Here is a 15,568-nt window from a genome sequence, read left to right on the forward strand (position 1 = left end):
TAATATAACTTAAATGATTATTTATAATTAAAAGTTGAGATTAGTTATCTAACACTTTCTTGAATTTTAATTCAAAAACTCTTTTTAGCCATTCTAATCCATAACTGTTTGAAATTCATTCATTTGTATTAATAAAGAATTGCTAACTTTAAGGTATATTTTTTAGAATTTATATAGAATTTATATTTTAAGCCTTGAAAATGATTATAGATAATAAAACCTTTTTAATTATATTAATATATTCAAATATAGTTATTTATTCTTATTTATTAATTATAACTTTTCAATTCAATTTTTAAATAGAATTGACTATAATATATATACTTTAAATACTTCTAATTCTAAATCCGATTTTGTTTATATTATATATATTATTTAATTTATATTTTCATTTAATAAAACAAATACGAAATATATTAAACCAAGTTTAAATATTCTTTAGTATTATCTTTTTAGTTCGATTAGACTCTAATTAATGTAAGTAGCATATCTTAAGTTCTAGATGTCGTTTTTGGAATCTATAAATCCATTCATAATCTATAAGTGGAATTTCTATCGAAATAGAAATTCGAGATAATATGACCTAAATATATTAAAGACGAATTTCATTGGCCATTTTCTTTATCAATATAAATGTAATAGGGAATTTAATGATAATAAGTTGTAAAATCCATTATACAAGAGTATTTTCTTCTACATTTGAAAGAATTTGAGCCATTTCATAGAATTAAATACATGATTTCCTTCTAGCGATTCTAATTATAAGAGTTAACTTAGAAACTTCAAAATATTCTACAGTCTTTTTAATTAATTTAAATTCCTTTAATTGAAATGTAATAATAGTATTCTATATCTTCTTTTTAATTTGAGAAGGTGTAAAAGGTAATTCGATATATATAGCAAAATTTGTTAGGGTTTGAAGTTAGTAATAGACTAAATGTGACCCGGTTCCCCATATGACCCGGTTCACTATAAGTTACGTTACTTGAAAATAATAAAGTTGAATTTCGAAAGAATTCAATAATAATCTAAATTTTAATTAAATTATTAAAATCGCTTTTTTTGATGTAAAATCGTACTTTCTTTTTGAGTGTCATGTGAATCTATACACCCATTGGTGGTCCAACTTATCATCTCATCATCTTGATATTGTAGGCAGTGGATAACAATGACAACATCAATAATCAAGCGAGAACAACCATCGAAACCAAAACCGTATTTCCCCGGCTTATCGGAGAAGGGCATCCAAACCTGAAATCTGCCCGACTTCGTGGTAGCTGCAGACAAGAATACCACATCTACATGCGAAGCCGCATTTGAACATGTATCTTTGCTTGGACAATTTGAGTGTACCTCATAGCCAATACAAACCTTCACTTATTTATACACCTCGTCTATATTCGACGAGCAACTCTATACACACATTCATCGAAAACGTCCATGATTCAATAAATTCTATATCGCACAGTGGGCGAAGAAAAAGTTTCATGGTCAATTCGTGACCGAGTATAAAAATCAGCACACTGATATTCTTCCAGTATCAAACATGTACTCTAAAAAAATACCAAAAGGTACTAAGGCCATGTGGAATCTCCGTCGCGTTATACTGCCTGGAATTTCGGTCTCTATTTCTGTCTCTATTTCTCAAACTTCCCGACTTGGTATAGGCACCCGCTGACAGGGTATTCTTGAGTCTCGAGATACTTTGAGAGCTTGCAGTTGTATTGTCATGCGTAGATTGCGCTATCATTTTTGAATCCTCGCTATCGAAACGATAAACTCGGGAATCGACAAGAATGAGAAATCCATCAACCCCGATCTTTTCTTCCCTCTTACCTCGAATCCACTGGTCATTGGCAATCTCGATGTTGATATCTGGTGCTTAGTTGAATCTCTCCCCTATACCTTCGCTGCAAAATATTACTATTGCCCATATGGTTCTAGATAGATAGACACTTCTTTATATGCTTTGAACCAAGAGCTAGATGATCGTGTCCATGAGCACGGTGTTAAACTAATCAGCTATAAGAGGACAAAGATGTCTTTTATTCGCTTGTAACGAAATACTGGAAGGGAGTTTATGCTGAGTTTAGAAGCACAGGATTGATCAGAGGCATGTGATAAATAATAAGTCGGGTACCCTACTTTCAAGTCACTCCTGTTTTGAGCCACTCTTTACCACCAAAAATCTTAAAAAATGGAATTTTTAACTTTCTTATTTATAAATAGAATTTATTGAAAATTTGTATATATATATTTCAGATTGTTTTGAATCTAATCTGAAAATTTTAGATTTTTAGGATTTTTCTATATTGAAATCTAAAGCTTTAAAATATCGATTTTTTAATTTATCTAAGAATCACATACAAATTTAAAACTTTTATAAAATCTTTAATAACTTTTTAATAATAATTATTAAAAGAAAACTATATATCTTTTTAAAAGTTTTGAACTTAAATCTATATAGAAATTTAAAAAAAAAATTAAAAAAAATTAACAAATATAAAGATATAGTATATAATGAGTTTAAAGTAATATAAATAATCTCTATAATTTTGAGGGTATTCTTTTAAATATCTATTTATAGAAATTTTTCTTTTTTTTTTAAATCTTTTAAAATAAATATATTATAAATTTATAATAAAATTTTATAGTTTATTTTTAATAATTTTTAATAAAAAGTTTTTAAAGATTTTATAAAAGTTTCAAATTTATATATAATTCTTATACAAATTTAAAAATCGATATTTTGAAGCTCTAGATCTCAATGTAGAAAATTCCTAAAAATCTGAAATTTTCAATAAATTCTATTCATAAATAAGAAAGTTAAAAATTCCATTTTTGGTGTAAAAAGTGGCCTAAAAGGAGGGTGGCCCGAAAGTAGGGTACCCGACTTATGAGTTTTAGTGTTCGAAAGCGCGAGACAAGGAGCTAGTGATCTGAGATCTTCTGCCATATACTTTCACTACTACCCCGAAGATCTGAGCACTTCGTGTCATGATTTGTTGGAGCATATCCTCGCTGTCGTTTTAGTGTTCATCCTCTACTTGCTACGGGATGACAGCTGCACATAAAAACCAACAATACAAGCTTGAACACAGAAAACCACGTTTTAAGAACGAACCCCAACCTCGATATCGTAAAAACTAAAAGATATGTACTCATATCTCTTCATCATCTCTGACTCCCTTTTCTCGATAGTGGGTTTTCTTTTTCCTGCTATACTGCGCCACTAGGTTGGCCACTCTATCTCTTATATACCCCTAGATCGCAAATACAAAGCCATAACAGTGAGCTTCACTACGACTAAATGAGCTTGTTGCTTTCATACGGAGAGTAGTGATCTACAGCAAGTTGGGTAGATTTGTAATCTGGATGAACTATAAAACAGATTGGTATAATTCTCGAGTCTGCTTTGCTACAAGTCATCTTGCCCGCGGAGCTAATAATAGAATCTAGGATTCTTGGGGAAGTTCTTGAGACTTTTGCTTGGGATGTGTATTTTTGCTACGAAGAATCTGCTTGGGGCGCTTGTAGTTTCTTTCGTTGGGGATTTGGTCTTCACGACGGACTTTTGCTTTCGATTATGGGTTTTTGTCATTCGTCGCCGTGAGGATGAGAGTTAGAAAAAATCGATGACAGGTTTCTCAACAACGACAGTGATGCACTTACGACAAACTAGATACAACGTGATTCTACTTCCTATGAGCTGAGAGATATTTCCCCGAATTCATTCATTAGAAAACATCATTATTGAATTGTCGACGGCCCCATGACTGTAGAGCAAATGTTAAAATTTCTTGTTTGTACGATACATTGCTGATCCGAGATCATATCTGTTAATACATCCGCTACTTTGGATTCAGTAATGCAGACATTGACGATGTTATGGAAGAAACTTGTCACAACCTCGTCGCTTTGTTAGTAGCTGATTTCATATTTCCATTCCCCACAGGTATCCGCTCAAACCAGATGAGAAATATCCCTAGGATTGATAGTAAAACACTCCCCTGGAAGAATTAGAGGTTATGCCCAAACCAAAGGGAAGTTCAACATCACGATCTTAAGCTTCGCCGAAATCTGTTCTCTATCAGACTCAACTGCAATTCTGACAAGTGCGGGTCATGAGTCAAAGGTATATATGCTACCTCACGGGAATATTTCAGAGGGCAATGTTTATTGTCGAAGAGTCTTTTGTCTTTTTCCATCATATGTATATATCTTGCTGTCATTTCTAAAAGCACGATTTCATATCTAACACCCAAGGTCAATTCGCACATATTCTAGTGTGTAATCAGTACTCCGTTACTCCTGGACTTCAAAAATGTAATCTGAATATCGTCCTCTAACTTCGCTCCATTTTTTAGGGTAGCCTAGGAAAAAATGATACCGAAGCTCAACGTCTTTATACTGCCCGAAATGAATCTACCACCCACATCCGAGGAGGAATCTATGAATTCACTTGAAACTTGGAACTCGGATGAAACCCACCTTGTAACCCCGAAATTCTCAAAAGAGCGGTATAAATAAGATCACATACTTTCCCTCCAAAATCCACAAAGGATTCTCGAATTCACGTTCAGGATTTTTCAAGGCCTTGATGCTTGATCGTTTCAGGAAAGGTATTATTATGACAGTTTGATAAAACTGCAGGCTCTGTAGATGATTTAAGCTCGCATTGATTTGTGTATACCTGTTGTCAGTTTTAAATCTTCATTGCTGCCGTTGCCATAATGAGAGGAATGAGAGGCGAGTTTCGAACAGCTCGAGAGTTACAAATAATCACCTCGCCACTTTCGGGACATTACTACAACAGTTTATGAAACCCATAACATGAGTATTAGCCTTTGAAAACATTTATTTGACAACTTCTAGATTCATTTGCAAGATTTAGTGAGTCCAGATACTATTTACATAGTTCGGTGTGATACATTTACCTGTAGCGACACTAATCCCAAGCTCTAGTGCAACGGCTTACGGTTATCTGAGCCTCGTTCTACTCTTACTCATATCCTGATGGTCTAGGTATAAATTGAATGTCGAACCACTTGGATGAAACCTCAAATTATACGCTACTTGGCGACGGTCACGTCCTACGCTTTCTGGTAAAAAAAACTAGAGAAGACCACGGTGTTTACTACGGCAAACACTAGACTTGATTGACGGACAGTTCCTTGTGATGATGTCGTCAATATCATGTAATATCGTGCTCTCGCTGTCACGTACATTCAGAATGGCAATTGAGATACATTTCCTTACAACCCATAGAACCAGCGGGCACAACAACGCACGTTAAGTGAGTTCTTACAATCTTGATGCAAGATCTACGTCTATCATTGCAGCGCTTGTCCATCTCTGCATCATCAGCAAATACTTTCGAAGTGTGGAAATAATTTCAGTAAGATTTTATATCATTAGATGATCTCAGAGTCACCGTCTATTCCGGAAATCAATTTGAAGTGTTTCTCGAATCATCAAAATCTTGACTACAAATCCTTGTTATAAATAAGACACGGGTGTGCTTAGAAGTCAGTAGAAATGTCTTTGAGGACATAGAGCATAAGTGAGAGTTTTGGTAAGTTTCTTTTTATTCGAACATACTTCCTGGGGATTGAAATTGATAGGATGATAAAGCTACAGGCCAAATTTGAGGTTGAGTCTATACACTTACTTTGAAATGGCGGTTATTACTCTTGTTGTCATTTTGAAGATTCCACCATTAGACTGAAGATACATCGCTAAACGGACGTGAAGGTTGGCAATGAAAATGACATATATTGCATAGATAGACCATGGATTAAGATCCTAGAAATAGTGATTGACGCATACCATATGCTACTGATTTTCAGTCCACAGTCGAATTTCCTACTTCTCATAATCTAAAAACCTAGCTCTAATTGTTTGCAACATCAGAAGAATTCCAAGGGACTTTCTAAAAATCGAATTTTATACTCGGTTAGAACCCCCAAGTTTCCGGGAAAGTTGGAGGTCTCTCTGACAATAACTACCACTCGGAAGTTAATTCAACTCGTCTCCATCACCTGATTGCAATTTTCTTCGATAGTTCTTTACTTGAAATTCCACATTTCTAGATATACACTTAATATGATGCTTTCTGCATCAAAAAATCGTCCCCCCCTCACGCTTTTGGCTTCTCCTTCAAATACCCTACACACCACTCCACCGCTGCTCTATACCCATAAACGCCTAGTCCACAAATAACCGCTTCCGCCTTATCACTCAAAAAGCTCTTATGACGAAAGGCCTCCCTCTTATGCACGTTACTAACATGCACCTCCACAAATGGAATGTCAACACCAGCTAATGCATCTCGCAGCGCTATACTATAGTGTGTGAAAGCACCAGGATTTATAACAATGGCATCGGTGCCATCAGTACGTGCTTCGTGAATACGATCGATGAGGACTCCTTCCCAATTAGTTTGGAAGGATAGAAGAGTGACGGAGGGTGTTAGGGAAGAGAGATAGGTGGTGAGTGAGGATTCGATGGAAGCGAGGGTGTCATAACCATAGATGTGGGGTTCGCGAGTCCCAAGAAAGTTGAGATTTAGACCGTTGAGGTGGAGGATCTTTTTAACAGCCATTGTGGTGGTCAATGATGTGAGGTGTTTCAATTGATGGTTTGCGGTTGTTTATTTGTTTGTATGATGGTGAGCATGAAGTGGAATTGAGATAGATGCATGGAGAAAAGAACCACAGATTACTTAACCTACGCTTTTCAACGGAGTTGCTTTCATCCATTCTTGAAGCTCGGATTACTATGCCGACAGTAGTGACTTGTGTTTCTACTGCTTGAGGTTTGGGTATTTTGGTGGAGGGTTTGCACAGAGGTTGATTGCGAGGAATTAAAATGGGTCTCGGATAAGAACTTACCCCTCGCCTCAACATTGTGGGGGTGGAGAATACAACCTTTGTGATTTGTAAAGTCAACCTCATTTAGACAAAGTTATTGCAGTCGAGTATGCCTTCTTTGGTAAACAAGAAACTTGCGGAAGTTCACCATCCTGTTCCTGGAGAGAGCATAATTCACCCCCTGACACGACAAACGACGATCAACGGTTCTTGTGGTATCAGCCGGACATGCCCATGAGTGAATACACTATTCGCTCACGTAGCAAATCAAGAATGTTCCCTTTCTTTTAATACTTAAGGCATGGCTCTTACAACAGATTGAGACATTAATCTTCAACTACTTCTTAGCCGGTCTAAATAAGGGTGCGTCCAAAGCTCGAAGGTCAGGTACTCCTTCTTCGTTCTTCGCGCTGCGCCTTCCGATTCTTGATATTGCATATCTCACGGCTCAAGTGAGCTTCATCTGATACTGGATCCAGAAAATGACAGCAGGATTATCTTATTCGTCTGAAATCCATGATAATTGTAGCGACAAAAGTTGCAATTTGACAATGCTCGTATTCCCCAGCGTTTGATCTTCTTTGTCATTCTCTTCCGAAGTAATCTTTATCGAAATTTCAAAGTTGGAGATGAAAAGACGGAAGAGTGTGACACTTATCTCCTCTCTTTCTTGGAACTCTTTGGTTGGGTCATTCTTTAAGTTTTGGGTTGAAGGACTATTTATGCTGCTCTTCTACAAATCATTTACGCGAGAGAACAAGCTCATATGCTCTAGTAGGACAACTTGGTCTAGCTTATTAAGGTGTTGACTCCGCATATACTACGTGTCTGGTCTTCTGTCACTTAGTGAATCGCATCTTGAAAAGCTCCAATCAAAGAAATTCGACACAAATATTCCACATGGAAGTGTGGCTACTATCAAGAAAATATCGTACTCGATACAGAAAAATTCGATGGCTATCTAGGTAAGCTAGACTATCCATTCAGAATCGCTATCCTAAGACGAAGGGTTAAGTCGGGAGCGAATGAAGAGCCTATAGAACTTAAGTGAATCTGCTTAGAGATTGAGTATGAAGTGACAATGACAATTGCACTTTTTATCATCTGGTAACTTTGCGATCAATCCCATTTTGCTGTCTCTTATTACAACACTTTCTCGGTTGATATAGACAACACTTTTCTGATAACATGTTGGATTAAGATCAACCCTGGTACACTTTCTCATTCATTAATACCAGGTCGAATCACACCATCTCATCCGCGCACCAGTGGCTGGACAGTGCCATCCTTTTCAGTGTTCGCAAATGGACAATCGTTCTCAATCAATGAACAAACAATCTGAACCCCGAAGTTTATATAATTAGCTAGTCCTGGAGCAGAAAGGCAAGGAGAAATACCCTAGCCTCAACGGTTGAAGTATGCTCCACATAAGTGCATGATTTACTTCTAGTAGAATTATTAGTGAATCACTAAAAGTGACAATTACCATCTGCGCATTTTGCGAGCTAAGAATCAAGCGCAAGCATGATAAAAGCTTCCAGCCAAGACGGAAAATGCAACATGTCACTTATCTTTTCATATGCTGTGAGTGGTGGTGCAAGTCTGAATCATAGGTGTATAATGATATTGATAATCACCAAACTGGTTGATGATGGTAGTCTTGCCGCTATCAAGTTATATGATGATAAAACTCCTCACCTCAGGAGTTCGTGTAGATGATGTGAGAGCGACACCACAAGCCGAGTTGGGACGGCGATAAAAGTATATCTTCCCATTACTGTCTTGCATTCATGCGATACAGCTTTTTGTATCGTTGATAAAAGCCAATGCTCGGATTCGAGTCCAAGATTTTCTAGTATCTTTCTGATGGCACTAAGTTTTATCTCGGAGAAAATTGGAATATTGGTTGGGATGATATCTAAAATACAAGTTATTCATCACTACGGTCGATTTTGATATGGTAAATAAGTGATTTCCTTCTTGACGATACAACTAATTAGTTAGGAATGTAGAAGGTTGAAGCAGTGACTAGAGAGTTGTATAGAGGATAATACATAAGCTTCCAAATACGACTTTCCACATTTAGCAAGTACCTGAGAGTATTTGGATAAGCCGGTCACATCTGGATTCCAAGAGATATCGAGCAGCTAGTGATTAGATCACAACTGTGAGAATATGGCAGTACCAATATACAATAGCAAATCGACGATAAAAACAAGAATAAAGACAGCAAGTATATTTTTATTCCCAGAAGGGATGTCCATCCACCATTTCACAATACAAAATTCTCTCCTTTTGATCCCTCACACCACATCTCATGGGGTCTGAAAGAAGCTGTTCTTGTTATGTATGTCAGGAAATATGAATCTCATCCCAGCTTGACCAGTTTTAAATCATCGAGGTAAGTAAGTTGGAAGCGAGAACCACTGCTACTATGTAAATGAACTCCGCATTTGGCCCAAGACAGAGGCCCCCAGTCCTCGAAACTTATGTCGGCTTTGAACAAACGCCACCGTGTGGCTACACAGAAGACTTAGATATGCATGTGTGATCGCGGGAATCGCGTGGGATCATATCTCCTGCGGACATCCAGTGTTCTCTACAAGGGTCTTCTCGACAAAGTAATTGTCCACGATCTAGAGACCAAAATATGATATTTCTCATTACCGGGGACTTTTATGAATTATTGACACAGCCAGAAATGAGTATTGAGCTTGCTACTCCGACCAGCACGCCAGATGATTCGAGTTCAATAGGTGGTACTCTTTGAAACTCTCCATGCTCGGAAGAGAATAGAATTCTAGAAATCAAAATCACCATCGTTATGGATTCACTTTTGAAGCCCCTCTTATCTTGAATAGGTAATCTATACCCCAGAATTTCTGCTCATTATTCATACACCATAACTTGAAAAAAAAAAAAACGATCTTATAAAATCTGGTATCCTGCCCTCATTTTCCTGTTCCTTCCTCCCTAACAACCAACCCAACCCAACCCAACCGAAAGTGAAATAAAATGAAATAAAATATCTAATAAAACTACAAAGTATCTTTGTTCAGCGTTCACTATACTACGAGACGCTCAATCAATAAGCCTTCCCAATCGAAAATCTAAAAGGTCCCTTCCCTTTCCCTTTCCCAGGCTTCGCCCCCTTCTTACTCGCACCCCCATCATACACACTCGGACTCAGCGTCATAATACTCGTATCACTATTCGTATACGTATGCGTTGGTCTCGTTACGGCCGCGGGGTTTGATTTCGATAACGGCGGGGGTCTCTCATCCAGCGTGAAGATAATTTCCTCTCCTTCCTCTAAATCTCTCTCGGTTATTTCTCTCGACGAATTTCGCGTGTTATCTTTTGAGTAGTCTTTCGTTTCGTAAGAGGAAGAAGCAAAAGAGGAAGAAACCTGCGATTGTCGATATGAAGGCATTATGCTTCTCAATCTCTCGCCGATCCCCATACTCACAATACTCCTCGCGCCGCTTCCTCTCCTTTCTCCCGCCTTCTGAGGTAAATTTCTAGGAGTGAATAGAACACTAATACTCTTACTACTCCTGCTTAATCCACTCTCACTTGCTCGGAAAGATCGTTCTCTGTCTCTTCGCTCTAATTCCGCTTCGGCCATTTTCATCTGGTAATCCATTTCTGCGATCTCTTTTTCAATGTCGATGATATCGTGTGTGGAATAATTATCTTCATCGCCTCTTTCATAATTTCCTTCTACATAATCTCTGTTGATGACTTCTTCTTCCGGGCTGGGAGTATATTGTGAGATATATTTCTCGTTCGGGGGTGAGGTGGAGACTGAGGGGTGTTGAGTAGCGGGATAATTGTATGATGGCCCCAGATTTGGAGCTCTATAACTTCTTGAACCCTTTTCCATTCCTCCAGCACCATAGTATCCATGTTGATTCCTACTCTGTGCATCTCTCATATCATCCTCGTTTTCCTTTTCCTTCTTTATCCTCCTCTTGGAAATAAATCGATAAACCAAAACACTCACAACACTACTCGCGAAACTCGTTCCAAGAATCAATACGACCGCAACCGTCATCGGCAAAGTCGTCGCCCTCGAGAACTGCACCGCCGACGTTGCATCAGCCAATTGACTAGAGATAGCCCACGCACTCTCCGTCGCCGCAGCACCTTTAGCTAATGCCGCTGCTTGAGCACTATATGTTGCCAGAGCTGCCGCAGAAATAAGAGATGCCGATACTGCTGCGAGCTCTGAGCTGGCGCTTGCTTGGGCGTTTATCACTTCCGAACTCGCGCTTGCTAATGCTGCCGAGGCGGATGATTGAACCAAGGCGATGGCACTAGAGGCACTGGCATCAGCCGCGAAGATGCTGGCTTGTGCAATGGAGATACTGTTTGCAGCGGCTGTGCTAAGAAATATTAGTTGGTCGGAAACGTTTGATGCGACGTTTGAGGAGACAGCGCTGGAGACAACGCTGGAGGCTGAGAGGATGTAGCGATTGCATTCTGGAAGGATTGTGAGAATGCCTGCAATTTGAGCGAGTTTAAGACCCGGCGGTGTTGTAACTTCGGGTTGAGTTGGAGAAGTAGGTGATGATGTGACGGTTTGAAGAGTTGTTGAAGCTGTAGATATTGGGGCGGGTTGTGGGGTTCGTCGAAGAATAGAAGCATTGCATAGTCCTGTTCCTGTCGCGAAGACTAAGAGGGAAAATTGAGTAAGGTGCATGACGCCCTCGAGTGGTCTGAATTGTCAGTCAGTATTGATACTCCAACATTTTGACGTGAGGATAGAACAGGAATGAGATCTTACGTTGGTATACTAAGATTCAACTACATATGTGACCAGCACCATTCCAATCCATCTAATCTAATCCACTCATTAATTCCTTTTTTCTGTCCCGCAGTTCTCGATTTCAATACTCCATTAACATGTATACCATCCATCAAAATATCACAACCACATCAACCAAAGTGACAGAAATCGCGGGGGGAGGACAAAGCATACAGTAGTTGAGGCCGCGTTCAACCTCCACACCTACGAGTAATTCTTTCGACATGCATAACGTACACGGTTGGATTTTCCTACCCGCGATCTTCTAAGGCTAGATCGCGCGTTTCACACCAACGGTATTCACAGAATTTGCCTTGTCAAATGGTTGCAAAAATGCAAATATGCAATGGTGATGTGAGAATTTCGCATCGTGGTTACCACTAGTCTGTGCGCGAAGTGTTTGGGAATATCATCCAATCGGGACTCGGGATAGAATCTGATGAAGAACTATCTCATATGATTATAATTCGTTTATATCTTGTATCAAGCCTACTTTTCATGATTATCGAGGAAACCATCATTGAGAGCTCGTTGTGGACCTTGGAAAGAAGACTTCACTAGAAGTAAAATTCCCATCGCTCAAAATGACAAAATCCAAGCAAACAAATATTCAGAATCTTTGCAACCAAACCCCAACCCAAGTTTTAGCCTATTACGAACCTTAATCCCCAACCAGTTCCCAATCCACATTTCTTTTCTCCTTATGCACAATAAAGTCACAATGGATGTATGAAGTTTCGGGGTCAAGGTTCACAAAGGAAGTAGAAACACGCACGGAACTCACTAGTGCGACGTTGTCTCATCGCGAAGCGAATCATCATGTCCAAGCCCCTGGGACTAGGCTAAACCACAAACCCAGTAATCATTCGATGTTCCTTTACTACTTATGGAAAGAAAGTTGAGTTTCTTTCTCGGATTATTGTGCCGATATTCTTCTTGCTTTCTTGGGATGGAGAGACATGTGAACTCCATAGTGAACAAGATTGGATAAATACTTTACCTGCCCAGTTGCTTGACGGATTTTAATTGCATGATTTGAAAAGCTTAGGGTATCCCTTATTCCATTATTTCAAAATGAATTTGAGAGTTGGGTAAGGGTGGAAGTGCGTTCTTCGATTGCCAAGGAGGCCTTAAGATCGCGTTGTCGCCGCAGTCTTTGTCTGAAGTGTTTACAGTCATCTCACATCTGCACAGCCCCTAATGATGGTAGTAATGATATGCATTATATCTATCTATCTTGTAAGTTCTTGACTAAATTCATTGAGAAGAGTCTGCGATTGTGATAGTAGTAACACTATGTATGTATCGTCTCTCCTGGAACTTTAACGCGCATTAAAACTCACTGAGAAAAGCCATCGATTGCAATAGTGATAATACCATGCATTATCTCTCCTAATACTTCAAATGACACTAAAACCCACCAAAAAAAGTTCATCAGTCAAAGTGGTGATAATAGGTAAAATCCGTATCTCTATTAAAACCCTTCCAAAAATCCAACGAAAAAAAGTCATGCAGGAGTTTCGATCTCCGAATAACAGTGCACTTGTAGCAATAGCAGAAAGCAGAGATGTGAAGCAAATTATATGATAGTGGCTTACTCCTCTCGGGGCCTCTTCAATGAATTTGACAGGCTCATTCCTAATGCTTTTGTCAAATCCGTTTGTTTCAAAGACCTCACTGGCTCTTGAGGTTGATTGCGCCCCTTCAACTCTTCTTTGATATTTGGCTCCAATAAATGTTTAACATCATTCGAAGCTCTCAGCTGAAATGACTGCATTCCATTTGCGGTAGCGGACATCCCATCCGCTGCCTCAGATGATACGATTGGTGGATGTGAATGTTTCACGTCCTCCGAAATAGCGGGATTACGTGTTGCCCCCGAAGACATTGGAAGATCTACATCTTTCGATTCCTTCGGTTCCTGCAAAATATCTGGTTCTTTTGGTGCCGGTCCAACATCGGTCTTCTTGAAATTTTCCGCTTGTTTTGATTTCTTCGGCTTTTTCGCCTCCTTCGATTTCTCGGCAGCAGGTCCACGTCTTCTACCATGTCGAGGAATACCATTTTCATTCTTCGTATGCCAGCGACAGTCTTCCCCATGGTGATCATTACCTCGTTTCCTTATGATACTCCAATCTGCATAACAAGAATAGCAGAATGTGAAGTTGCAATAATCACCTATTATCCAATCAGCCATATGCTCAGTTTGGGGTATTCGAATGTGCAGCAAGGTGGTATATAAGGTAAACTCACATCTCACTCTATCGCAGCCATGTTCCAATTCTATTCTCATATGACAATTCGGATTTGGACAAACCTTGGCGTTCTCTGCAATGAATGCTGCAGAACTCGCTTCGTCACGAACTCGGTCTTGATTGGAAATGTCGAATTCTGCGCATGTCAAATCGTTGTGCCATGGAAGTTTGTGAGCTGCACATGTCTTGAAACCACATGTGGAACATGTCATCATTGGTTGATCGGGTTCTGTGTGTATCTGACCTGAGTCGCAGCTAGGATTACCAACACACCATGTGAAGTTTGAATGGCTTTGAAGAGACATGATGAATTCTTTTCTGCGAACTCTGGCAGATAAATTAGTTATTGCAGCCAGAGCGAAGAAAAATGAAATTACCTTTTCAAAATCTCAGGCGATGCATACTGCTCTATCTCTGCATCAGAAAATTTTTCCGGGCACCCAGGGCATGAAATTTGATCTAATGCCTTCGTCTGAATATGATAATTGAGATGATCAGTCACGCAATGACTGCAAATCGTTGGATCATGTGCACATGTGCTCGTTATACGAGTTTGTGGGAATTTCTCCGGTGCTAGCTTTTCCAAGCAAACCGTACATTTATCAACTGCGGCGAAGATGATATCATCATTAGTTTCTTCAAGCTTCACCTTTTTGGCCGCCGGTCCATCAACTCTTCTTGGTGCGATCTCTGGCTAGAGTAGCAAATCAATAAAGGACTTTGTAACATTGACATTATATAAGTCCTCGAATCAAATGGGAACAAATACCTTCCAAGCATCATTCAACAAAGCTGCCAAAGCTCTAAAACTACGTTCACCAGCGAACCATTTGACAAGTGCTTCCTTTTCCCTCTCTCCGATAGATCTCTCGAGTTCGATAAGTTTAAGAAGAGTGTCCTTTTTCTTATCGCTACTCTTTACTTGAACGTGAAAACGACCAAGTGGAATTTTCATGAAGGCTTTCGAATGCTTGGAAGGGGAGCAGCCAAATATTAAACCAGGAAGGTCTGGATAATTGGGGTCTTTTGGAATATCCATTGTTTCGAAATCTCTGCAACAAAAAGGAAGAGTTACTGCTGGATAGTGCAGGTGAAGCTTCAGTGTAAGAACGACGACGACTAATGATGTGAGAGTAAGTCAAAGAATCTAAGAGCGCGTTTGTATTTAAGTAAAGGATAAAGTGTCGAAGGAGACAAGCGATAATGTGAATGGAGACAGAGTAGAGAACTTGTTGAAGAAGTATCTGCAGATATGAGTGAATATATAGAGGGGTCATGGTCATCTACGATCACATTCTTCAAATGCCTCATGCAGTCTGCCGCTGCTGGAGGGTTGAGGTGAGAAAATTGGGTATAGTATGCCTTCCAAAACTCAACAGATCCCGTACATTACCAGCGACTTTTGTGGATAAAGAAAAAGAGGGTGAAAAGGAAGGTCACATTGCAGCCCTATAAGCTGGCGAGTGAATGATATATCTGAAGTTTAAGACATATCACATATATTTCGTCAGCAAAAAAAGAAACCAATCTTCAGCACAAACGATCCTCGAAAGCTTTTCGAGTCCACTGCCCCGGGGCAGAGCAATTCACCTCTAACAACATATTCATAGATGAAAGCCAAGATATCAAAG

At 39.1% G+C, this 15,568-nt stretch overlaps 3 protein-coding genes across 3 annotated transcripts; all 3 read right to left on the reverse strand.

Moving 5' to 3' along the window:
- Positions 1-6,139: 6,139 nt before the first annotated feature.
- EAF01_003931 (uncharacterized protein) lies at positions 6,140-6,604 on the reverse strand (the record flags this gene model as incomplete). Its single annotated transcript, XM_038912185.1, has 1 exon — positions 6,140-6,604. One exon carries the CDS (start codon positions 6,602-6,604, stop codon positions 6,140-6,142), a length of 465 nt encoding a protein of 154 aa, XP_038771869.1.
- Positions 6,605-9,957: 3,353 nt separating this feature from the next.
- On the reverse strand, positions 9,958-11,908 carry EAF01_003932 (uncharacterized protein; the record flags this gene model as incomplete). Its single annotated transcript, XM_038912186.1, has 3 exons — positions 9,958-11,593; positions 11,662-11,681; positions 11,891-11,908. 3 exons carry the CDS (start codon positions 11,906-11,908, stop codon positions 9,958-9,960), a joined length of 1,674 nt encoding a protein of 557 aa, XP_038771870.1.
- A 1,368-nt stretch (positions 11,909-13,276) lies between these two features.
- EAF01_003933 (uncharacterized protein) lies at positions 13,277-14,976 on the reverse strand (the record flags this gene model as incomplete). The annotated part of the gene is made up of 4 exons (XM_038912187.1): positions 13,277-13,860; positions 13,936-14,264; positions 14,315-14,631; positions 14,707-14,976. 4 exons carry the CDS (start codon positions 14,974-14,976, stop codon positions 13,277-13,279), a joined length of 1,500 nt encoding a protein of 499 aa, XP_038771871.1.
- Between the last annotated feature and the right edge of the window lie 592 nt (positions 14,977-15,568).

This window comes from Botrytis porri (genome assembly GCF_014898465.1).
Source record: "Botrytis porri strain MUCL 3234 chromosome Unknown BPOR_005, whole genome shotgun sequence".
Classification (NCBI taxonomy): domain Eukaryota; kingdom Fungi; phylum Ascomycota; class Leotiomycetes; order Helotiales; family Sclerotiniaceae; genus Botrytis; species Botrytis porri.